Genomic DNA, 24,618 nt, shown 5'->3' with positions numbered 1-24,618 from the left:
TTTTGTTGCGGTACGCGGGCCTCTCACTGTTGTGGCCTCTCCCGTTGCGGAGCACAGGCTCCGGACGCGCAGGCTCAGCAGCCACGGCTCACGGGCCCAGCCGCTCTGTGGCATGTGGGATCTTCCCGGACCGGGGCACGAACCTGCGTCCCCTGCATCGGCAGGTGGACTCTCAACCACTGCGCCACCAGGGAAGCCCACAAGTGACCACTTTTATGAGTTTATATATACTTCGTTTGTTTCTCCAAATATATATTCTTATTTTAATGCTTTTATATATAAATGGTAACATGTTCTACATACTGTACTGCACCTAGCTTTTTTCTACTTAACGCTATATCCAGGAAGAACTTTCTATATCAGTAAACAGTATCCTCCTTCTTATTACAGCTGCATAATTCATTTTACCAGTTCCTGACTAGTTCTACCAGTAACGCATGAGAGTGCATTCCACAGTCTCATTAGCTATGTGTTTTGCCTGATAGCTGAGAAATGGTATATCCGTGTAGTTTTAATTTTTATTAACTTAAAAGTGAGGTTGACCATCTTTTCATAGAGGTTATTCACATCTTTGGTCCCACACCCCCTGCTTTCTGGTGGGTGGGTGGTTTTTTTCCTTATTGGCTGTAGGAGCTCTTTGTGATATGAGTTGCAAATATTTCCTTTCAGTTTATCATTTTTCTTTGACTTTGCTTATGGTGTCTTTACCATGCAAAACTTATTCTGGAGTCGTTGAATTTATGAATCTTTTATGACTTCTGGATTTTGAATCATAGTTAGAAAACCCCACTCCAAGGTAACAAATCATAGATACACACATGCATACAAACACCAGTTAGAAGATATAGAGAACAGTCCATTTACAATAGCAAAAAAATTAAATTAAAAAAACCTAGGTTTAAACTTAAAGTCCCGAAACGTTTATAAGGGAAACTAAAACACTCCTGGGAAACACAAAACTAGACCTGAACAAATGGAAAGACATCTGGGATGTTCTTGGATGTGTAGTCTTAACATCATAAAGATTTCCTATCTTTCTAAGTTATGTAAATTTAACATGATCCCAAAAAGAATACCACAAAGTTTTGGTATTTTTGTTTTTCACCTAGACAGGTTGACTCTAGAGTTCATATGAAGAAATAGCATAGCCAGGAAAACTTGAAGAGTAAAGGGAGAAATTTTTCCAGAAATTAAAACTTCTATATAACTCCAATAATTTCAATAATGTGCCATTGGCCTGTGAACAAACCAATGGAAAAGAATTGGAGTACAGAAATAGACCCAAATATACCCAGGAATTTAGATAAAGGTGTCATCTGCAAACAGTGGAGAAAAAAATATACTGGTCAATAAATGGCATGAAAACTGGATGGCCATCTAGAAAAAAAAATTGAAGTTGGATTGATGCATTCCACCGGGATAACTCCAAATGGATCAAAAATTTAAATGTAAAAAGATGAAACCATCAAGGTGCTAGACAACAGAAAGGGAGAATTAATTCCTTCAAATCTTGGAAGGGGTTAATTCTTGATGACTCAGTAACAGTATTTCATATGAAAGACTAAATTCATAACCAACGTCTCCCCTGGGCAGTAGTTATACTCCCCTCCTCAGCGTGTAACTTCCCAGTTTTGTAAAAGGACCGCCCCCAAATGAGTTTTCAAAGTAGATCCCCAGAATCATAAAACGGTTGGATTTTTCCCTTTTAGAGATTACTCTATTCAACTCACTTAAGTTCTCCCCTTTAATTCAAACCTGCCGCATTTTGACACGATATAATCAACAAGAACTGGGTGACCGGCAAGTGATCATACGCTGTGTGTCTGCACTGTGTGGATTTACAGTCCACATTTGAGTGTGTGGTGGCACCTCAAATAGCCTTTGATCCAATTCAGTGCTGAAGTGCCTGGCACACCCCACAAGTTCTGTAGGAGCTGGAGAGGCCTGAACTGGTCTTAGACGGTGGGCTGATTCACACACAAAGAGTAGCGGGGTTCACAAGAAAAGGCGAGGATAAATGTGCCACGAGGTGAGGTGAGTTGTTCTGAAACGATTTCCAGGGAGATATTTGAGACTGTGATTGTGTGTGCCGTTATTTCCTGTCTACCGTGAAGAAAACTTTTTTTCTGCCATGATTAAAGGGGCTGAACACCGGCTAGTGAGGAAAGAGCCAAGCTTGCCAAGGGGCCACCGGCATTACAGAATTTGATCAGGGACATGGTAAAGAAGTTGTCATCGTGCAAGTGAATATGATTCATCTCGAAGGCAGCTAGCAGACAGGAAACGCACAGCAAGAGGCATGGCAATAGTTGTAATTATCTGTCACTGTAGGTGTTTCTGCTGCCTCGAAATCGTTAGGCCTGCACAGTTCTGCCACCCGAATTCACTTCAGAAGGAGTTGTACAAAGTCAGCGTGTAAAGCTTCAGGTTTCTAGTAGGGATTCTGGAAACGAGTGTCTCCTCGATGTTTTCATTCACCGAACTATTAAGTAGAAAGACTAAACAGCAACAGCTGAGGAGACACCTACAGGGTTTCAACATGAACATGGAAACAGAACTCTGAGGTTTCAAAACTTTGTTATTACAAAAGAGATTGAAGATTTCAAGTAGCACCTAAAGCCCTGACATTTTGAGAGAACAGGCCTAAAAGGAACAATTTAAAATAGACCTAAAGGAAATTGCAGGTAGGGGAGTGCTTGGGACCGTGTAGCTGCTCTAGGAGATTCAAGTGGAGGGAGTGTCACTGTATTATCCCAGCAGCAGAATGTCAAGTTACGGATTATTTCATTAGGAAAATATTTGCTACACCTGTAATCTTGAAGCGATTAAACAACATACCAGAGCAGAACATTACTCTCCAGGATTAAATACCAAACAAAATAACAAAGAGTTGACCCAGCTACGGGCCACTGGGATGAGACCTTGTCCGGTTACCACATCAAAGACCCTTGAAGTAAGCCATAGGCAGAAAAAAAGAAGAATCAGTTAGGATACTGGACTAAACTCAAGCTGGTTGTTTCCTTTATTTTGTTCATTTAGTTTCTAATTTGCCCCTGTCACTTACTTAATCTAAATATGTCCAAAAAATTAAAGTGGCACCCACCCTGAGCTATGTCAGCTCAGTACCTAATAAAAATGGGGCCCAGTTCAAGGAAGATGATGAGGGGGAACGTCCAGCTCACTAAATGCATTTTCCAATTAGCTGGGAGATTGCTTTGTGAATCACTGACTTAATGAACACACAAGCTGGGCCGTTCAGGATGGGGGAAAGCCCTCATTCAATACAGTGAAAAGAATAAATGAAACGATTTCACGAGGATATAGACAGATTTTAGTCCACCAAGGCAGAGAAAAACAATGCAAAACCTCTCTTGACAAAATGAAGTGTGAACTGTGATAATGTTAAGGGGAAAAAACGTGCTAAACCCTGGGGTGGATGGGTAAATTACTTTTGCACAATCACAAGTCATGGCAGACGAGGTTAGGAATGGATTTATTTGGGGAAATTGAAACAAAAGCTCCCTCTCTCCCCTAATGAACATGTTTTTGGAGCTAATCACTGTACTAGGTTACCTGTGTCTTCTACTCTTTGCAGGCTGTTTGTTTATGGGCTTTTCTTAATAGACTTTATTATTTAGAGCAGTTTTGGGTTCACAGCAAAATTGAGCAAAAATTACGGAGACTTCTCATATACCCCTGTCCTAACCTCCAACACGTGCATAGCCTCCTGCACCATCCACATCCCACAGAGGTGCATTTATTATAATGGAGGAACCTACACTGACACATTATTATCAAGCAAAGTCCATAGCTTACAATAGGATTCACTCTTGTCGTATGTTCTGTGGGTTTGGACAAATGCATAATGCCATGTATCAACCATTTTAGTATCACATAGATAGTATCATATAGAATAGTATCACTGCCCTAAAAATCCTTTTTAACTTAAAAACCTTGTTATGGATAATGATAAACATGTACAGAAGCAGAGAGAATAGTATAATGAACCCCTCCCATTTACCCATCGCCTGCTTTCAGAAATGACCAACCATGGCCAATCCCAATGAGGTATTTTGCAAAGGCTATGAGAATGGAGCTATAGGCGGACTGGTATTACTTTTGTGGAAAAAGGATTTCTTCTCAGTTAAGTGAGTGATTGAATTATTTTGGAGTGACCATATATTAAGCACTAACTGTGCTAGGTACTTTGCAAATGTTATCTAGACCTTGCTACTCCAAGTGTGGTCGGTGGACCAGCAACATGGGCATCACCTGGAGCTTACCGGCAGTGAAGACTCTCCAGCCCCATCTCAGACCTACTGAATCAGGGTCAGCAGTTTAGCAAGATCCCCCAGGTGATCTGTATGTGACTTGAAAGTTAAGAAGCACCGACTCCCTGGTCCAGGGTAGACACTTAAAATAGCATCCTAACAACCCTGCAACAACTCCTCAAGGCAGATACTATCATGCCCAATTTATAGATGAGATAACTAAAGCTCAGAGATATTATTTGGCCTTTTCAAGGTCTCCACAGCTAAACTTAGATTTGTCCGGCTTCAGAGCTTATGATTTTACCGCTTAGAGCATGCTGCCTCCCAGCTAGGGGGCTCACTTTTGGGTTAACTCAGTGGAAAAAGAAAAGGAGATGGTAGTATGTGTTTGCACAACAGAGGACCAACCAGTCATCCTGGCAGATGATGACGACAGCGACGACGACAGCGACGATGACAGCAACAACAGAAAACCAAACAGTTTGCTATTATGCACGCAATCACTTGCTCCACTGAAAGACTTTTTCACTTTTCAACCAGTTATTATGGAATCGTGTAGGCAGCTAAATATTTCAGAGCGGTCAGAGGTCAGGAAAAAAAACTGGAGCAATTATCAAAGTTAGTCCCCCTTGACAGTATCTGTTGACCCAAATATGAACCAAACTGCAAACCATATGCTTTCCCAGAACAGAGAGAAGATGTGCTATAGACTCACATAACTGGTAAATGCATTTCTAAAAATCCGTCAGGCCAGTTTGACATCATATAGGCAGGAAAGGCAGGTTTCACTTTCCAACCAGCTGGGCAGTTTTAACCTATAGCTCTGCTTATACTGAGAAGGGAGCCTGAAATGGCTGAGCACTGTTGGGCAATGCAATAGGACCCTTTGTGTTCTGGGTAGCATTTTGAAAGGAATATTACAGGAAAAGGTAGAGAAAAAGCATAATTCTGGGAGCACACCCCAACTTTAGCAGAAACTCATTAGATCTTAGGAACTTCTCCCTCTAATCCTAGCAGGAGATTAGGCCGTTTCCTACTCTTTCTGCTGCACTAATGACTCAGGGGATCAGCATGGCTGCTTGCTTTTGCAATGAGCTGATCTGATGATTAATTAGCCTCTAGCAGAAACCTGATGAAGTTCTCAGTTCAAAGCCCCAGGGATCTAGTTCAGGGCAATCTGTCCTCAACAAAAAAAGACTAGGTGAAGAGGCACGCAAACTGGCCTGGTGAGAGGGGGCCGCAGGGCTTATGATTGACTTTCTACTTTACAACCAAATGACCTGGACACAGCCTGCTGTTGTAAAACAGTATTCCTACTGAAAAACAGTAAACCCACTGGCTCAACAAAGCTAATAGTCTACGTGCATGAAATCAAATTCCTAGTGTATCATCTCTGCCTTGTAAATACCTATTTGGATCACTTTATCCCACATTCTTTTTTTTTTAATCCCACATTCTAATAGATTTCATAACATTTTATGGCCAACCTTGCCCTCATGCTAAAAAATATAATGAACAATACTAAGAATTGAGTCAAAAGAGGCCCAAATAAAGCCACCTAAGGTAAAATGGATGTCTTATGAAAGTTATCTTAAGAATGTTTTTCTACACATTGAAGGAGATTTTAAATAGTATTTTAATACTGTATTTGAATATTTTGATCACTATATTTTCCCTCTGAAAATCTCACAAAGACATTTCTAAGATCTATTTATCTAAATGACCACCTTTGTAAGGTTAGGAGGGCAGTTATTATTGATCCCTCTTGTGAAGATGAGGAAACAGAGGCTCTGACAGTTGAAGTTAATTGCCCTCCAGCAAGGAAGGGGCACAGCCTAGATCAGCATCCTGATGGTGAGCCGGCCCTCTCTTCTTTCCACTTAACACAGGTTGAAGAAAAAGGTAGCACAAGAGTAGCCACAAAACTATCCCCTGAAAAAACTAAGGCAGCTGAGAACATGCCAGGATTATTAAATTAGTTGGAAATACCTTTTCACTTTGGAAATTACAAGTTACACCCATGGGTCATTTGGTGAGGGGGAAGACACTGAGACACGAGTACTGAAGGCCTTTGGGTTGTAAGCTGTGCTGTGGACCCAGAGGAATGGCACTTGGGGTGGGGCACAAAGCTAGCTGCATTCTGTCCTTCCTTTCCTCACTGCTCATACTCTCCCCACCTAAGGGGAAGTCAGGAATATTCTGGAAGGCAGGGGCCCCTACTCAGAAAGTAGGGAGCTGGGGCACTGTTGTTCCAACTTCAAGAAGAGGGCATTCAGTAGACTGCAGTGTCTCCTGGGCCAAAGTCAGATGCCTTCCCCACCTCTACTTCTGGGGCTGGCTATGGAGGGAACCATTAGTTCGAATTTATTCTAAAGGGCACGTCCTAGTGGGTCTGAGTCTGGATCTGTATATGTGCTGCTATCCAGCTGTGGAGAGCACAGCGCTCTTCGTGACGTGAAGAGCGAGTTAAGTTCGTGAAAAGATTTCAAAATAGTCCAGGGGAGAGGAGGTGGGGGAACCCCCATAGCTTCACTTCTGCTAGCCCCTTCCAGTTTTACCATGACTTTGAGTCATTATTTTCTGATGTTCCTACAACGGGCTATAGGGTGCCCCGTAAAGCTCTCTTCCCCACAAGGGAGTCCTGGGGAGTTGGGCTCCAGTTCGGATTATCTAACAGAATGACCCTTGTAGATACCATGTAGATAACACACAATCAGCCCAAGAAATAAATTCCACACATGAACCACATACATTTGAAAGGCCCCAACTGCTGGGAGCCAGACTAATCTGTAGTTAAGGAAGGGATTTCTGGAATTTTCTGTGAGCCTCCCAGGCTTCCCGCATCTCATCCCTCTCATTACGTAAAAGGAATGGAAAAAGGAGATGTTTGTTTGGGCCAGGACAGTGTGTGATGGGAAAAATCAGCAGGTGAGAGGGCATTTTGTAATATTTAATCTAAAGGTAAGAGTTTTGCTAACTACTGAATAAATTTACGGAAGGAAACAATGTCCTCGGTATAAATATTTATATCAAATAACTCAACACTCCTAAAATCCTGGAGAACGTTCTGGTTTGCATGTCATAGGGGCTGGCTGGACACTTGGAGGAGATGTCGTAGGCAGAATTTGGGCATGGGATGGGAGACTGGGCTGGAGAAGTTACTCCTTCAGGCCTGAAATTCTGTGAAAACTAGAGGTGCCAACCCATTTTCTTACGGAAACTGTACTTTTTAAAGTACAAAATTATAGAGATGGAGAACAAATTAATGGTTACCAGAGGTTAGGGATGGTGGAGGGGGACGGGGTAGGTGTGACTATAAAGGGGCACACCAGGGAGATCTTTGTGGTGACAGAATACTTTTGTGTCTTGATTGCGGTGGTGGTTCCACAAATCTATACATGTAATAAAATGGTGTAGAACTATACACACACATTGTACCTATGTCAACTTCATGGCCTTTATATGGTACTATAATTATGTGCAATGTGATCACTGGGGGAGATGGAGTGAAGGGGAACTTCCTATGAGTCTACAATTATTTCAAAATAAAAAGTTAAGAAACATCAAGCACCATCCTGCATTTCTTTTAAGTGCCCTACAAAACACTTCATTTACACAATTTTTCTTTTAAGAGAACCCTACCCCACACACCATAACTCCTTCACTCTTGAGGATTAGAACTACAGACTTAGGAACAAACTTTTCCTTTTCCATCTTAATTTCTTCATTGGGAACAAATTGTCAGAGACTGCATCTTCCCCTTTTTAATTTTAATCTACAGGTCTGACGTTTCAGATGGAGCTATTCGGTTGGTAATGCCTTGAGCAGACACAGACGGGGAGGTTCTAGGTCTGACTAAGCCAGCTCTTCTCTCTGAAATGGAAAAAAAGCAGAAACATGTTAAATTCCTGTCATGCCTTGCATGTGAATAGAAGCATAAGGGTGGGCAGGAGGGAGAAGACAGGTCAGGAGGGTCTGGGGTCCTCTGGTAAAGCAGAGAGGCTCTTCTCAGCTCCTCTGTGCTTCTGGTGTTGAGAAGCATAGAGAAATTGCCCCAGGAGGTCAGGCACTTGAAAGGTAAACAGTTCAACTAGCCTCAGAGAGGGGGCCCTTCGAGTCAAATGTAGAAATGTGAACCAGCTTCCTTCCCCACCTCCCCAAGTACATCAGAAGCGGAGGTGGACAGAGCCTGAGCCCTTCAGTGGGAACAGGTGGTTGTAACGGGCAGGTTATAAAGGGGTTTGGGATGGGAGCACCTGCCACGGGCTGTCAGCTTCCTGACACACTCTATCTGCCAGAGGCCCCAGCTTGGCCTTCGTAGATTCCATGCATCTCTCTGAAACTTCTTCAATCCATCTCATCTGACCCAGAGCACATGACTATAAGCTGTCTCATATTATTCTCTTATTTTGAATCATAGGGGCCTGGGTTCAAATCCTAGTTCTACTGCTTATTATTTGTGTGATCTTGGGCAAGTTGTCTTAACTTTTCTGCCCCTCAGTTTGCAGATGGGGCAAATGGGGATAATACCTGCCTTACAGGGTTTGTAAAGTGTCTGGCACCTAGTAGGTGCCTAGCAAATGTTAGCCTTCTCTTTGCTCTGCTCATTGTTTTCAGTGTGGCCACATCACCCACTAGACTGGAAGCTCCTTGAGGGAGCTTCTCCCCCTGTACCTAGCATCGGGTTGAGTACACTGTTAATGAGTCCCTACTGGTTAGGCTAAATGGTGCCTTCCCAGCTGCCTCAGTGATACTACTGATGGAGACCCAGAAATGGGCATAAAGGAACATCAACATTTCATTTCTGTTTTGTTTGGCTTTGGTTTATTTTTCACTTTCTTTTTTAAAAAATCTTATATTTTAATTGAGGTATAGTTGACTTACAGTATTATATTTTTCAGGTGCATCAACATTCCATTTCAAAGATATGAAAGTAACATACTGAATTCTTTACTTCCCTGATACATTGTTATAGTAAAACTGTCCATGTGATAAGGCCCACCTTTAGAGCAAATATAATTTTTGACGAATATTATGTACCTCAAGTAAAATTAAAGTCAGTATAGCAATACAATTCTATCTCAAGAAACAAGAAAAATCTCAAATAAACAACCTGACCTTACACCTAAAGCAATTAGAGAAAGAAGAACAAAAAACCCCAAAGTTAGCAAAAGGAAAGGAAGCATAAAGATCAGATCAGAAATAAATGAAAAAGAAATGAAGGAAAGATAGCAAAGATCAATAAAACTAAAAGCTAGCTCTTTGAGAAGATAAACAAAATTGATGAACCATTAGCCAGACTCATTAGGAAAAAAGGGAGAAGATCAAATCAATAGAATAGCAATAGGACAGGATGTCCGCAACTTACTCTCAAGTGTTTTAGAAAAAAATGTGTGTGTGTGTGCATGTGTGCGTGCGTATGCGCGCGCATAGAGAGACAATGGTAAATGTAATAAGATGCTAACGACAGATAAATCTTCATCAAGAGTATGTGAAATTTCTTTTTACTATCTTTGCATTTGATCTTCTGTAAGTTGAAAATATCTTGAATTAAAATTTTAAAAATATATTATTTTGAGCATTTAACCATAGTGCCTGATGCTGTGCTAGGTATGATATTCAAGGAAGAACAAGACATGGTCTCTATCTTTAACCCAGAAGCTCATGGTCTGGGGCTGGCAGGACAAAAAACAGGCCAGCACAATTCAGTGTGATAAAGGATGGCACCGAGGAGGTGTGCTAAACCCAGACCTCCTAGGGTGAGGGGGTTGCAGAAGGCTCTTTACAGACGAGGTAAAGGAGAAGCTTAATGTTGGGGGAACTAATTAAGTTTGGGGTGCCAATAGGACATGCAAGCAGAGCTGACCAACAGACTGTGGGTTATAGACAAGAGGTGCCTCCTGAGGACAGACAACAAGGCCTGGATTAGCAGGTGTCAGGGGCCAGGCCAAAATCACCGTAGCCTCCGAGGTAACATAAGAAGTGCAGGCATAAGCAAAAACACCTGAAGCTGAAAGGTTGAACACAGGTGTGCTTACTGATGACTTAGGATGAACTTTGTGGTGCGAAAACTGAATGTCCTAGAGACATCAGCCCCTAGATTGATAAATATCAATAGAAGTAGCCTGGATAAGGGCATGGCCCCAAATTAGCTAGGATTGCTAATAATAGACCGTGAGGCAGGAAGAGGACATTAAGTGATCATAAGAAACAAAAGAAGTGATTTCTCAAGAACAGGATGAGCTTTACCAGCAATAAGGATAAGGTAGTACCCAATTAACACACAACAGGATGGGGAGAGGTTGTTGTTAATAGGAAAAATCCTGAGAACAGTGCTGGGTTCCACAATGAAGGGAAATCAGCAAGGCAGTACTGCTGTTTCAGAAGTCAATGGGGGAATGGGAATTTCCACTCAATTATTAGATATAAGAGCCAGGATGAGAAAGTACGTGAATGTTCCTACCAAGGGCCTGGTGGGAGCTCATTTTTTTCCTTTCTTTGAAAACTTTTATATTATGGAAAATTTATAAAAACAATGAGAACAGCATTGGCTTAAGCAACATTAAACTGCCAAAATGTGACAATTTTTGACCCACAAAAATGCAATTTCATGTTTCAAAAGCAAATGAACTCCCATATACCCATCACCCAGCTTCAGCGATTACTGACACATAATCAACTTCATTTCATCCAAGTCCCCACCCATTACCCTGGCAAACTAATTTGAAGCAAATCTCTGGTGGGGTTTTTTTTTGTGCTTTTAAATAAATGATTTAATACCTATAAAAGAGATTCATATTATATATACATATGTATTATAATGTTTTTACTTAATTTTCTCAGTAAAGTAATATATTCATGTGGCTCAAAATTCAAAAGATACATCCTGTTGCATACCTTTAATATATACAATTTTTATTTTGTAATTACACTTCCATAAAGCAAAAACAACAACAACAACAAAAAGAAACGTACAAAGCGAAAGGACAACAGCTCTCTTTCCTCAGAGGCAACCGACATTAACAGCTTTTTATGTATCCTTCCAGAGACGTTTTACGCATATGTTAGCAAAGAGATTGCAAACTATTCCCACTGATTTTTACCTTGCTTCTCCCAACTAACAAAATATTTTAGAGATCATTCCATATCAGCACATAAAGAGCTCCCTCTTTTTTCCAGCTACCTAGCATTCCATTTAAGAACCACAATTTATTTAACTAATCAAATCACTATTGGTGGACTTTTAGGCTGTTTCCAATCTGTTGCTGCTATAGACAGTGTTGCAATGACTCACCTTATGCATTCATCTTGCATCAAAGCAAGTAAGTGTTTATATCTGTAAGAGAAAAGCCTCAAGGCTGAATTGCTGGATGAAAAGGAACATGAACTTGTAATTTTGATAGATATTGCCAAATTGCCCTCAATCAGGTAGGAGTTATTTTAATGCTGTCTTCACCCTTTTATCACACGCAGTTTTCTTGCTGCACCTTTCCACTTCCTCCAAGGGCCCTGTAGGGGACCATTTCAACATATCAAACTCAGAAACGCCTCTCTGGCCTCAGCCTCCTATGGGTCTCTCGCTACCACTCTGGCCACACGACCACCGGCCTGTTCTTCCTCCCCTTTCCTTGCCCAGAGGTCATCATAGACTGCCGGCTTCCTTTCCTCTTTCCAAGCTGGCCCCATGATCAGCTGTCTTAGCCACGCTAGTGTTCATCCCTGGACTCACTCTCCCCATGACCTTCTGTCGTACCTGCTCTGCCAATCCTCGGCCCTGTGAAAACCCCACCACCCATTCTCTCCATCCCCCAGTCCCAGCCTGCTAACTATTGCTGGAGAAGGTCATGAGATTGGCTCTGCTACAAAGCCAGGCCAGTCAGCCTCAGCGGGGCCCCAAGGGCTGCGAGGCAGTCCTTTTATATATCGTATCAAATTTCTCTCAGTGATTGTTCCAAATCCTCTCCCTCTCTTCAGGTCCCTTTCCCCACTCTCACCCCGACCCCTCAGTTGAGGGCCTAGCCTTGGGTTTCAATGACAGGACACAGGTCACCAAGCAGGAACTCCCCTGATTCTCTCAGCTCTTTACCTCGCCCTTCCTTGGATCTCCGCATTTTCGCCTATGCCTGCTCATCCCCCATCCCTCAGCCTCAAGAGAACAAGGGACTTCCTCCTCAAGGCTTCCTCTTCCACCTGTGCCCTTGACACTAAGTCCTATTGTATTCTCCTGCACGTGGCCCCAGGGACCATCCTTTTTCCCTTTGGGCAAGCTCTCCCTCCCTGCTAGGTTTGCCCTCTCAGCCTAAAAACACTTCCCCCCTATTGGTGCCACTGTTCCACACTACCAACAAACTTTGAAAGTTTAGTCATCTTTAAAATTACACAAGTAATTCATGCCTCCTGGCTTCACTTCTTCCTTCTAAGTCAGCCCCAAAATTTAACAGAAAACTCAGAAAATAATGATAAGTAAAAAGAAGAAAATAAAAACCACCCACAATCCCACCATGTAACTGTTAATATTTTGGTGTATTTCTTTCCAATCATTTTATATGCACATATATTCATTTACATGCCTATATGTATTGTTTTCTTACAAAAGTGGATCATAGTACACAAAGTGCTGTCATACTATATTTCAGACATCTTAGCTTTGCTATTTATTAGTTGTCTGATCCTGGTTAAGTAAATTAACATTCCTGAGTCCATTTCCTCCTGTGTAAAATGAGGACTATTGTAGTAACCATCTTGCAGGGCTGTTATGAGGATTCAATGAGATAAAAATATATAAAAACACTTATCACAGTGCCTGACACATGGCAAGTTGAATTAATGTTAGCTATTACGATCTTCCAACGTCAATAAATATAGCTCTACATAATAATGTAATGAGTTCTGTCAGTGTTGTGTCTAATAGGAGTGACTAAAGCCCTGCAGTGACACCAGCACATATTCATTTGGTACATGAGCAAGTGTATCTGTGGGATAAACTCCTTAAAGCATAACTGCCGGTTCAAAAGCTCTGCACATTTGTAGTTTTCATAGATATTGTCAAATTGCCCTTCCTCAAGTGGAAGTTACCATGAGTTCTCTAACTTATCCCTTATTGATGAATATTGAGCCTGTTTTCAAATTTTTCACTGATACAAACCCAGACTGTGAAGAACATTCTTATAACTAAATATTTGCATGGATCCATGATTATTTTTTTCAGGGCAAAGGAAAGAGTATGAGTAAATGCACAGAGATGGGGGAGCAAATGGTGTGCATGGGAAACTGCTAGTATCAGTGACACACAGAGGGGAGAAGGACAAGAGGTGAGGCTGTAAATAAATTGGGACCAGATTATAAAGGACTGTGAATGCCACATTTATTCATTTAGTCAGTCACTAAATATTTAGTGACTATCTATTACAGGCCATGCACTGTTTTAGGCACTTTATCCACTTAGTGAACAAAATCAGAAAACGATTCCTGCCCTGGGGGAGATTACATTCTAGTGAAGAGATACAAACAATAAAAGTAATAAGTAAACTACAGACAGTGTTAGAAGGTGAAAAGAGAAAAGGGAAGGTAGAGCAGGCTAAAGGGGATCAGGAGTGCTGGGAGCAGAATTATTATATTATTGTAATATTATAATATATGGTTATTAAATATTAATAATTAATATTAATATTGCACAGAGCAATATTAAATAGAGTGGCTGCCCCATTGCAGAGTTTAAACTTATTCTAGTAATGAGGAATCACTGAGGTAGGCATTCATATATGTTCATCATCACTGTGCCATATCCACATACCACCTGATACTTGATACCTAATGATTTCTTTAAATCAACTTACCATTCACGAATTAAATTTGTTTTAAATGAAGTTTTATAACACCAGCATAAATGGAAACCCAGTATTGCATGCCATGAGGGCCTAGAAGAGGGTACTGGATGACACTAGGACTGGCCTCTTCCCTTCATTACAGAGACCAGCTAGTAAATAAGAACAGTAACAACCAGCACATTTAAAATTGTGTGCTTATTATTTGCCAGGTAGCTTAGCATTTTACATGCAGCAGATAATTAATTTTATCTTCTCAGTAATTCTATGCTGTAGGTACGATTATAGTTCCCATTTTTTAGGAGGAAATTTGGGCAAGTGATTAACTCTCCCAAGCCTCAGTTTCCTCCTAAATAAATGGGGACAATAATGAGGATATAGATTTAACACCTATCTTTCTCAAACTATTCCAAAAGTTGAAGAGGAAGAAACACCTCTGAACTCATTCTACGAGGCCAGCATCACCCTGATACCAACATCAGACAAAGACACTACCAGAAAAAGAGAATTACAGGCCAATTACAGGTCACCAATGAACATAGATGCAAAAATCCTCAACAAAATATTAGCAAACTGAATCCAACAACACATCAAAAGGGTCATACACCATGATCAAGTGGGGTTAATCCCAGGGTTGCAAGGATGGTTCTATATCCACAAATCAATCAATCAAAGTGATAGACCACATTAACAAACTGAAGAATAGAAATCATATGATCATCTCAGTAGATGCAGAAAAAGCTTTTGACACAATTCAACATCCATTCATGATAAAAATTCTCAACAAAGTGAGTACAGAGGGAACATACCTCAACATAATAAGAGCCGTATATGACAAACCCACAGCTAACATCATACTCAATGATGAAAAGCTAGAAGCATTTCCTCTAAGATCAGGAATAAGACAAGGATGACCACTCTCACCACTTTTGCTCAACATAGTATTGGAAGTCCTAGCCACAGCCATCAGACAAGAAAAATAAATAAAAGGAATCCAATTTGGAGAGGAAGAAGTAAAACTGCCACTGTTTGCAGATGACATGATACTACAGAATATCCTAAAGACACCACCAAAAAACTATTAGAACTAATAAATGAATTCAGTAAAGTTGCAGGATATAAAATTAATACACAGAAATCTGTTGCATGGCTATGCACTAACAATGAATTATCAGAAAGAGAAATTAAGAAAACCATCCCATTTATAATTGCATCAAAAAGAATAAAATTCTAGGAATAAATCTAACCAAGGAGGTGAAAGACCTATACTCAGAAAACTATGAGACACTGATGAAAGAAACTGAAGATGACACAAACAGATGGAAAGATATACCGTGTTCATGGGTTGGAAGAATTAATATTGTTAAAATGACCACTCTCTCCAAGGCAATCTACAGATTCAATGCAATCTCTATCAAAATACTAATGACATTTTTCACAGAACTAGAACAAATTATTCTAAAATTTGTATGGAAACACAAAAGACCCCAAATACCCAAAATAATTTTGAGAAAGAAGAACAAAGCTGAAGGTACGACACTCCTTGCTTTCACACTACAGTACAAAGCTTAAATAATCAAAACAGTATGATACTGGCACAAAAACATACACGTAGATCAATGGAGTAGAATAGAGAGCCCAGAAATAAACCTACACATATATGGTCAATTAATCTATGACAAAGTAGGTAAGAATATACAATGGGGAAAAGACAGCCTCTTCAATAAATGGTGTTGGGAAAATTGAATAGTTACATGCAAAAGAATCAAACCAGACTGACTACTTTCTCACACCATATATAAAAATAAACTCAAAGTGGATTAAAGACTTAAATGTAAGATCTGAAACCATAAAACTCTTAGAAGAAAACATAGGCGTATGCTGTTGACTTCGGTCTTAGCAATATTTTCTCAGATATGTCTCCTCAGGCAAGGGAAACAAAAGCAAAATTAAACAAACGGGACTACATCAAACGAAAAAGATTTGTACAGTGAAGTAAACTATCAGCAAAACGAAAAGCTGCCTAATGAATAGGAGAAGATATTTGCATATGATATATCTGATAAGGGGTTAATACCCAAAATATACAAAGAACTCATACAATTCAACATCAAAAAAACCCCAAACAACCTGATTTAAAAATGGGCACAGGATCTGAATAGACATTTTTCTAAAGAAGACATACAGAAGGCCAACAGGTACATGAAAAGATGCTCAACAGCACTAACCACCAGGGAAATGCAAATCAAAACCACAATGAGGTATCACCTCACACCAGTTAGAATGGGCATCATCAGAAAATCTACAAACAATAAATGCTGGAGAGGGTGTGGAGAAAAGGGAACTCTTGCACTGTTGGTGGGAATGTAAACTGATACAGCCACTATGGAGAACAGTATGGAGTTTCCTTAAAAATCTAAAAATAGAACTACCATACGACCCAGCAATCCCACTACTGGGCATATACCCTGAGAAAACCATAATTCAAAAAGAGTCATGTACCACAATGTTCACTGCAGCACTACTTACAATAGCCCGGACATAGAAGCAACCTATATGTCCATCGACAGATGAACAGATAAAGAAGATGTGGTACATATATACACAATGGAATATTACTCAGCTATAAGCTGCTGCATAGCACAGGGAGATCAGCTCGGTGCTTTGTGACCACCTAGAGGGGTGGGATAGGGAGGGCGGGAGGGAGGCTCAAGAGGGAGGGGATATGGGGATATATGTATACATATAGCTGATTCACTTTGTTGTGAAACTAACAGCAGAAACTAGCAAAACATTGTAAAGCAATTATACTCCAATAAAAATATTAAAAAAATTTTTTTAACTAAAAAAGAATGAAATCTTGCCATTTACGACAACATGGATGGACCTAGAGGGTATTGTGCTAAGTGAAATAAGTCAGATAGAGAAAGACTACCGTATGACTTCACTTAGATGTGGAATCTAAAAAAGAAATGAACAATCAATCATAACAAAACAGAAATAGAGTCATAGATACAGAGAACAAACAGGTGGTTTGCCCGAGGGGAAGGTGAGTTGGGAGGATGAGTAAAATCGGTGAGGGAGACTAAGAGGTACAAACCTTCAGTTACAAAATAAATGAGTCACAGAGAACTAACATAGTGTTGTAGGTCAATTATAGTTCATTTCTTTAAAAAAGGAAAATAGGGCTTCCCTGGTGGCGCAGTGGTTGAGAGTCCGCCTGCCGATGCAGGGGACATGGGTTCGCGCCCCGGTCCGGGAAGATCCCACATGCCACGGAGCGGCTGCGCCCGTGAGCCATGGCCGTTGAGCCTGCGCGTCTGGAGCCTGTGCTCCGCAACGGGAGAGGCCACAACAGTGAGAGGCCCACATACTGCAAAAAAATTTTAAAACAAATAAATAAATAAAAAAGGAAAATAACCTAAATGCCCCCAAATGAGGGTATAATTGGAGAAATTATATACTTATAGTTTCTAGTCAGAGTTTATAATAATATAAAAAACTTTTAAGATTTTAAATAAGTAAAACAAAACACATAAAATTATATATACAGCATGATCACAAAAATATTTCAAAAATATGCATAGAAGAAAAGACTGGAAGGAAGTACATCAAAATATTGTTGATTATCTTTGGGAGTTAAGACTATTAGTAAATTTTTAATCTTGTAGTTCTTTGACTTTTCCAATTTTTCTATGAGTATGTATTATAAAATATAAACTTTTTTAAAAAGTTTTAAAATTTTATTTATTTTTATTTTTTAGAAAAGTCAATATAGGAGAGAAGGGCCCATGGCTTCTGCTTACTCCATGTCATGCTTGGGGGAGACTTGGAGAGGGGACAGGAAGGGAACAGAAGCTCCCAGCTACATCGTCCCCTGACTACCAACCCCACAAAATCCAATGATTGAGGTTAGAGACAGATTACTGCTTTAAAATACAAACACCTCCCCTCAGAGTTAAATTTATTGGTCAGTTTAATTTTCCTGCGAAGAACTTTAATCAGAATGTCCAAATTGATTACAGACTCGCTAGGATGGGAGTTTTGATTAGAAGAGGGGAAGAAGATGAACCTCTGGAGCATCGGCCCTGGCCCCTTTTGGAAGAGGGCAGACCTGGAAGGTACCAGCAGAGGGAGGGAAGGCTGGCACTTGGGCAGCTGGAGGGAAAGAGGCAACAGAAAGCAAGGTGGGACAAAACTAAAGACAAGCTATCAACTTCGGTTGTCTCTAATTCAAGTCCTTTGGGGAAAGAAACAGAATATAAATACAATAAATAATATATCAGCAGAGAGACAGTGCCTAGTTTCTGTTAACATGCTTAGTCTCTGAAAGTGTAGTACTGCTATTCAACTTCCCGAGAAGTGAGCTTTGTTTCTAAAAAAGAAAGCCACTTTCATTCATAAGAAATAATATGGGACTTTGAACCACTCAACCTAAGAATCTGAACCTGAGATATATCTTTTCCTGGTTTCAGTTATCATTGAATAATGAGACTCCCATAAAGTCACACAGATGAAGCCAGGTTCCCTGAAAGGCTTACAACCAAGAAAAGTTCAATATAATATAGTAATGCAGTCCTTCAATATTTGATTTCTAAAGGGAAGATGAATCTTTGAATGGAGTAAATAATAATATTTTTAAATAGCTTAGAGAAAATTGGAGACTGAAGAAAAGCTTCTCATGGAAACAGAAAAACTAGGAGCAGAAGGGTTATATCTCTGACATAGAGCAAGCACTGCTTAATGACCCCCAATAGTCCTCAAATGTGATATTATGTGGGTCCTATGTCACGAAGGAAAACAGTATTGGATCTGTTTGTTGCAGACCATCTATGATGGGATAGACGTCCCTAAAGGCAAGTACAGCACCCCTGCTTTCACAATGTAGGAAAGGAGACAGCAAAATCCTTTAGTTGATAGCCTGGTGAATGTGGTACCACATTTTCTAGTACACAAATAGCTTCCTTCTCCTGCCCAACACTTGAGGAGTCCCAGACAAGACTCAGACAACCCTGGCACTTCTGCTGGAGTTCCTGTTTGGTAAACTGAAATTAGCAAAGCTTGTTGCTTGGTAACATGTGCTCTATTAAACGCTTGGATCTTGGGTACGATGAAATAGACCAAGTACATCCACTATTTTGTTTTGCTTTTTTTTTTCTTTCTTTCTTTCTTGTCACCAAGATCCAAAGGCTAATACCATGCTTCATAGTTTTCCAGGTACCCACAACCCCCTAACCAACAGGACACTGGCAAATCCCTATGAAAGTCAGACTCTTCTCCTGCCAGTAGGTGAGGGAGTTTGGGAGCCTACAAACAGATTTAGTATGTCACTGAGACTTTAGCAGGCCATAGATTCTCTTGAACTGACTATGATTTATCTATGAATTAAGCCTCTGGAGAAAGTCATCAGTTTATTTTCTAAATCAAATAGGATTATCTTTTGAAGGAAGTATTCCCCTTAGCTGATCATTTTAAACAGTAGTGAATAATTGCCTTTGGCCAAATACCAAAACCCAAGATCTACAAGGTAAATTCTTTGAAAACAAATATAATCTGATGAGCATTTTTGATAAAATAAATATTTAAACATATTTCCTCATTTTCATCGATGGCTTTCTTATCTCAAGCAACATTTAACACAACAAATCCTTTGGAAAAATAGGATTTCAAAATCAAAATATTATTTAAACAAACTACATACATGAGGCACATAAATGAACATGCATTGCTGGTGTGAATATAAAATGGTAAAATTACTTTGGAAAACAGATCGGCAATTTCTTATAAAGTTAAACATGCACTCGCCATATAATATAGCAATCCTACTAGGTATTTACTTAAGAGAAATTAAAATACACATCTACACAAAAGCTTAAACACAAATATTCATAGCAGCTTTATCTGTAATAACCCCCAACTGGAAACAACCCAAATGTCCATCAAAAGGTGAATTGTACCATATACATACAATGAAACACAACTCAGCAATAAAAAGTAATTAAGTACCGATACAGGAAGCAACATGAATGGATTTCGAGGACATTCTAAGCAAAAGCAACCAGACACAAAAGAGTATATACTATATGATTTTATACATATATATGAAATTCTATAGAAGAGAAATCTAATCTGTAGTGATGAAGAAAAGGAGATCAGTGGTAACCTAGAGCCAGTGGTAGGAGTAGAGGAAGATTAACTACAAAGGGTCAGTGGACATTTTCTGTGACAATGGAAGTGGCTATATCTTGACTGCAAGCTTAAAATAGGTGAAACTATAGTAAGTGTGGAAATTGTATCTCAACAGAGTTGATTTTTAAAATAGCATAAATGAAAACTCTTCAAAAGTTGAAAATTTAAAGTTATATCTGCTTAGCAAGTGTAACTATTAAGTATCCTGTGCGAATTGTGTACCAAGATGCAGTCTCTACAATTAGGAAACTACTCTCTTGAAAAAACTAAGCACATAGGAACATGTGGAAGGCATTGGGCCCAATGCTATTCGGAGCTGGTATATACAGTTAACCAGGTTCTTTTAAATAGTGCCTACCATGTGGAAGGATTGGCAAAAGGAATAAAAGGAAAGGATTCATTAGGCTGGAAAGGAGACCAATACACACCAGGTTGGTTGGGAGATCTGGGATCAGATCAATGACAATAAATGATATTCCAGTACATCACCATGAACCCTGGCTTGTCACTGTCATCTTGTGAGGTGCCTCTCAGTAAGGAGGCCAATTAATCTGGATGCAGCTTGACCTTATCTAAAAATTGGTACCAAATAACTGGGACAAAGAGTAGAAAATGGTATAGGACAAGAGGTTCTTCAGATTCCTTGGCCAGACTATAGGGAATCCCTTGCCCTCCCCATCAGTGTGGAAGCTCTCTCATTCTCCTTTCAGTGTTTCGTAAAAAATTCCACTAGGGTTTTTATAAATGCAGGAGATCAGATGAGGAACAGATCTGGAATATTTTATTCATCTATATAGCTTTAGAAATTGAAAGATGGGAAAAATAGATAATTGAGTATCTCTCATATATAATCTTAGGGTAGGATTAAGAGTACAGTCACACCACACTGGGAAATATTCTGAAATTACTTTTTTAATCAGAGGGATCTAATAATATCACAATCTTTAAGGAACTTTTAATGAAATGTGAAAAACAAGTGTGGAGTGCTGTGGTCACTTCAGGGTGCCACACTTGAAGGATATTGACAAACTGGAGGCTGATGGCCAGGATGGTAACAAGGCCTGGAAACCATCTCAGGGAATAAAATACTAGAATGGAAACCTTGAGGAGAAAAGATCTGTCTAGACATGGTAGCTGTTGCCAAGCATCTGAAAGTCTACATCTATGGGAGAGGTGATATAGACTTTGCCTATTTTGTGGCATTCCCTATGACAAATTAAGACCAAAGGATGGAAGACAGATTTTAGTTCAATATCTGGGGGAATTTTTGAATGAGTAGAACTTTCCAATAGTTGAAAGGCTCTTTGACTCTCCTTCAGTGAAAATTCAAATAGAAGTAAGTGAAGAATCCAATAGCAGTAAGGGAGTGCTAATCCTCTTATTCTGTCCCTCACATAATTAATAACTGCATGTGAGTTTCTAAAACATATTTAACTTCTATTATTTCTTGATTATACAAGTAACAGATATGCCATGTGCAAAAAATTGAAAATACAGACAAGCAAAGAGAAATGCAAATGAAAACAAAATCATGCATCTTCCCATCTCCCAGAGATGTAAACATTTTGGCATATAGCCTTACAAGAACTTTTTCTGTTATAGATCCCTATAAAATATATGCATATACCTTTTAAAAACAAAAATGAGATCCCATTAATCACACTGCTTTTTTACTTTATGATACAGTATAAACATCTTTCCATATCAAGTAATATATGACCATGTCATCATTCTTAATGGGTGTAGAGAGTTCCATGAAATGAATGTACCGTAATTTGTTTAATCCAGTGTTTCCCAAAGGGCATTCTACATAACATCAATTCCAGAAGATGACCCTCAAAAAAGAGAACTTAGGTTACATAGTTTAAATATGCTCCATACCATATCCCCTTTCTTGGGCTTTCACAATGTTAAAGAAATTAATTAACGGAGTTTCCCAAACTTACTTGACCATAGATTCTCCACGGCCTCTCCCTTCTTTAATTCTTCAGGACACTTACTTATTCACATTTTATAAAACACCCTGATAAGTGCTGGCTTAACTGATCCTTTAGTGTTAATACTACGTTTTTTGTTTTTTATATAAAACTTGCCATTTTAACCATTTTTAAGTATACAATTCAGTGGCATTAATTACATTCACAATGTTGTACCATTCCCACTATCTATTTCCAAAAGTTTTTCATCATTCCAAACAGATATTCTGTACCCATTAAGACTAACTCCCCATTCTCCCTTACACCAGCCCCTGGTAACCTGTAATCTACTTTCTGTTTCTACAAATTTGTCTATTCTAAGTAAGTGGCGACATGCAGTATTTATCTTTTCGTGTCTGGCTTATTTCACTTAGCATAATGTTTGCAAGGTTCATCCATGTTGTAGCATGTGTCAGAAATTTATTCCTTTTTGTGGCTGAATAATATTCTGTTGTATGGGTATACCACATTTTTATCCATTCATCTGGTGATGGACAAAAGTTGCACCTTTTGGCTGTTGTGAATGAATAATGCTGCAAGGAACACTGGCATACAAGTACCTGTTTGAGTCTTTGTTTCCAAGGAGTGGAATTATTGGATAATATGATAATTATATGTTTAATATTTTGAGGAACTGCTAAACTGTTTTCCACAGTTGCTGTGTCATTTTACATTCCAACCAGCAATGTGTAAAGGTCCTATTTCTCTGCATCCCCACCAACACTTGCTATCATATATCTTTTTGATTATAGCCATCCTCATGTATGAAGTGGTATCTCTTTGTGGTTTCTATTCGCATTTCCCTAATAACTAATGATGTTGAACATCTTTTCATGTGCTTATTGACCATTTGTATATCTTCTCTGGAGAAATGTCTATTCATGAGGTCCTTTGCCCATGTTTTGATTGGGTTATCTTTTTGTTGCTGAGTTCTAGGAATTCTGTATATATTCTGGATTAAACCCTTATCAGATATGATTTACTAATATTTTTTCTTATTCTATAGGTTGTCTTTTCACTGTCTTGTTAATGTTCTTTGATGCGCAAAAGTTCTTAATTTTTATAAAGTTCGATTTATCTATTTTTTTTCTTTTGTTGCTCATGCTTTTAGTGCTATAGCTAAGAATCCATTGCCAAATCCAAGGTCATAAAGATTTACCCCCTTTTTTTTCTAAAAGTTTAATGGTTTTAGGTCTTAATATTTAGGTCGTTGATCCATTTTGAGTTAATTTTTGCATATGGCATAAGGTAGGAATCTAACTTCATTGTTTTGCACGTGGATATTCAGTTGCCCCAGCCCCATTTGTTAAAAACATTAGGCTTTTCACGGTGGCAAAGAACATTACAGTAAACATCTATTTCAACCTGTCCTATATTTTTCCCTAAGAAAAATTCCTATGAGTTGCTCCACCAAAAGATGTACACATTTTAAGGCTTTTGATACATACTACCAAACTTCCTCCAGAAAGGACATTAGGAATCTACTACAGTGAATTCAAATACCACTTTCCCCACACTCTTAACAGACTTGTCTATTATAAAATTTTTTAAATCTCTGCTAATCAATGTGGCATGGAAATGTATTCCAAATCAAGTTTAAGGGAGTTTTAGCTGAACTTCCCTTGATAGCGCGAACATGCTAGCCTTAGCACCTTCCCCTCCAAAGACCTCACACTTATGAAAAGATTATCTAAGAATAAGACTTGATGTAAACCACTGCAGAGTTTAATATGTCTAGCTAAGGAAGCAAACTAAACCCTTCTTCTCAGGAAAGCGGGACTAGAAATGAAAAGTATATTTAGGTTCCTCTGCTGGATAGTGTAATTTCAAAATATTTCTTTCCTCAGCACAGAGTCACAGACCAGCTGTTCGCGACTTTCAAGTGTGTCCTTTTTCATTTGTGTTCAATGGAGAGTTACCAAACACGAGTCATGCCAAAAAATCAACTAAACTGAAATTAGAGGAAGAAATTTTTCTTATAGCCATATAATGATTATCAAGGAAAAAGAAAAGGCTATTTTGCTGGTTATCTGCTTTTTAGTACTAGTTGAGTACTTCCAAATGTGTATTGGGACAGAATTTTTTTATAGTTGATGTTGCTTTTGGCGCTGTCTCCTTTGCTTCTCTGAAACAAATATACCAAGTATAGGGCTTCCCTGGTGGCGCAGTGGTTGAGAGTCCGCCTGCTGATGCAGGGGACACGGGTTCGTGCCCCGGTCAGGGAGGATCCCACATGCCGCGGAGCGGCTGGACCCGTGAGCCATGGCCGCTGAGCCTGCGCGTCCAGAGCCTGTGCTCCGCAACGGGAGAGGCCACAACAGTGAGAGGCCCACGTACCGCAAAAAAAAAAAAAAAAAA

The 24,618-nt window shown here is 39.4% G+C and overlaps 1 protein-coding gene across 1 annotated transcript in view; it reads right to left on the bottom strand.

Moving 5' to 3' along the window:
• Nucleotides 1–2,388: 2,388 nt before the first annotated feature.
• Nucleotides 2,389–24,618, bottom strand: part of LOC114905895 (protein FAM122A-like) — a 62,898-nt gene continuing 40,668 nt past the window's right edge. Inside the window, exon 10 of the mRNA XM_029240236.1 lies at nucleotides 2,389–2,482. Coding sequence (XP_029096069.1) covers nucleotides 2,389–2,482 — 94 coding nt within the window. The remainder of the gene's footprint in view (nucleotides 2,483–24,618) is intronic.

This window comes from Monodon monoceros, unplaced genomic scaffold (assembly GCF_005190385.1).
Source record: "Monodon monoceros isolate NGI ecotype Baffin Bay Population unplaced genomic scaffold, NGI_Narwhal_1 Super_Scaffold_22, whole genome shotgun sequence".
In the NCBI taxonomy this organism is placed as follows: domain Eukaryota; kingdom Metazoa; phylum Chordata; class Mammalia; order Artiodactyla; family Monodontidae; genus Monodon; species Monodon monoceros.
Note: the sequence above shows the minus strand (reverse complement) of the source record. Positions and strands in the feature narration are given on the sequence as shown.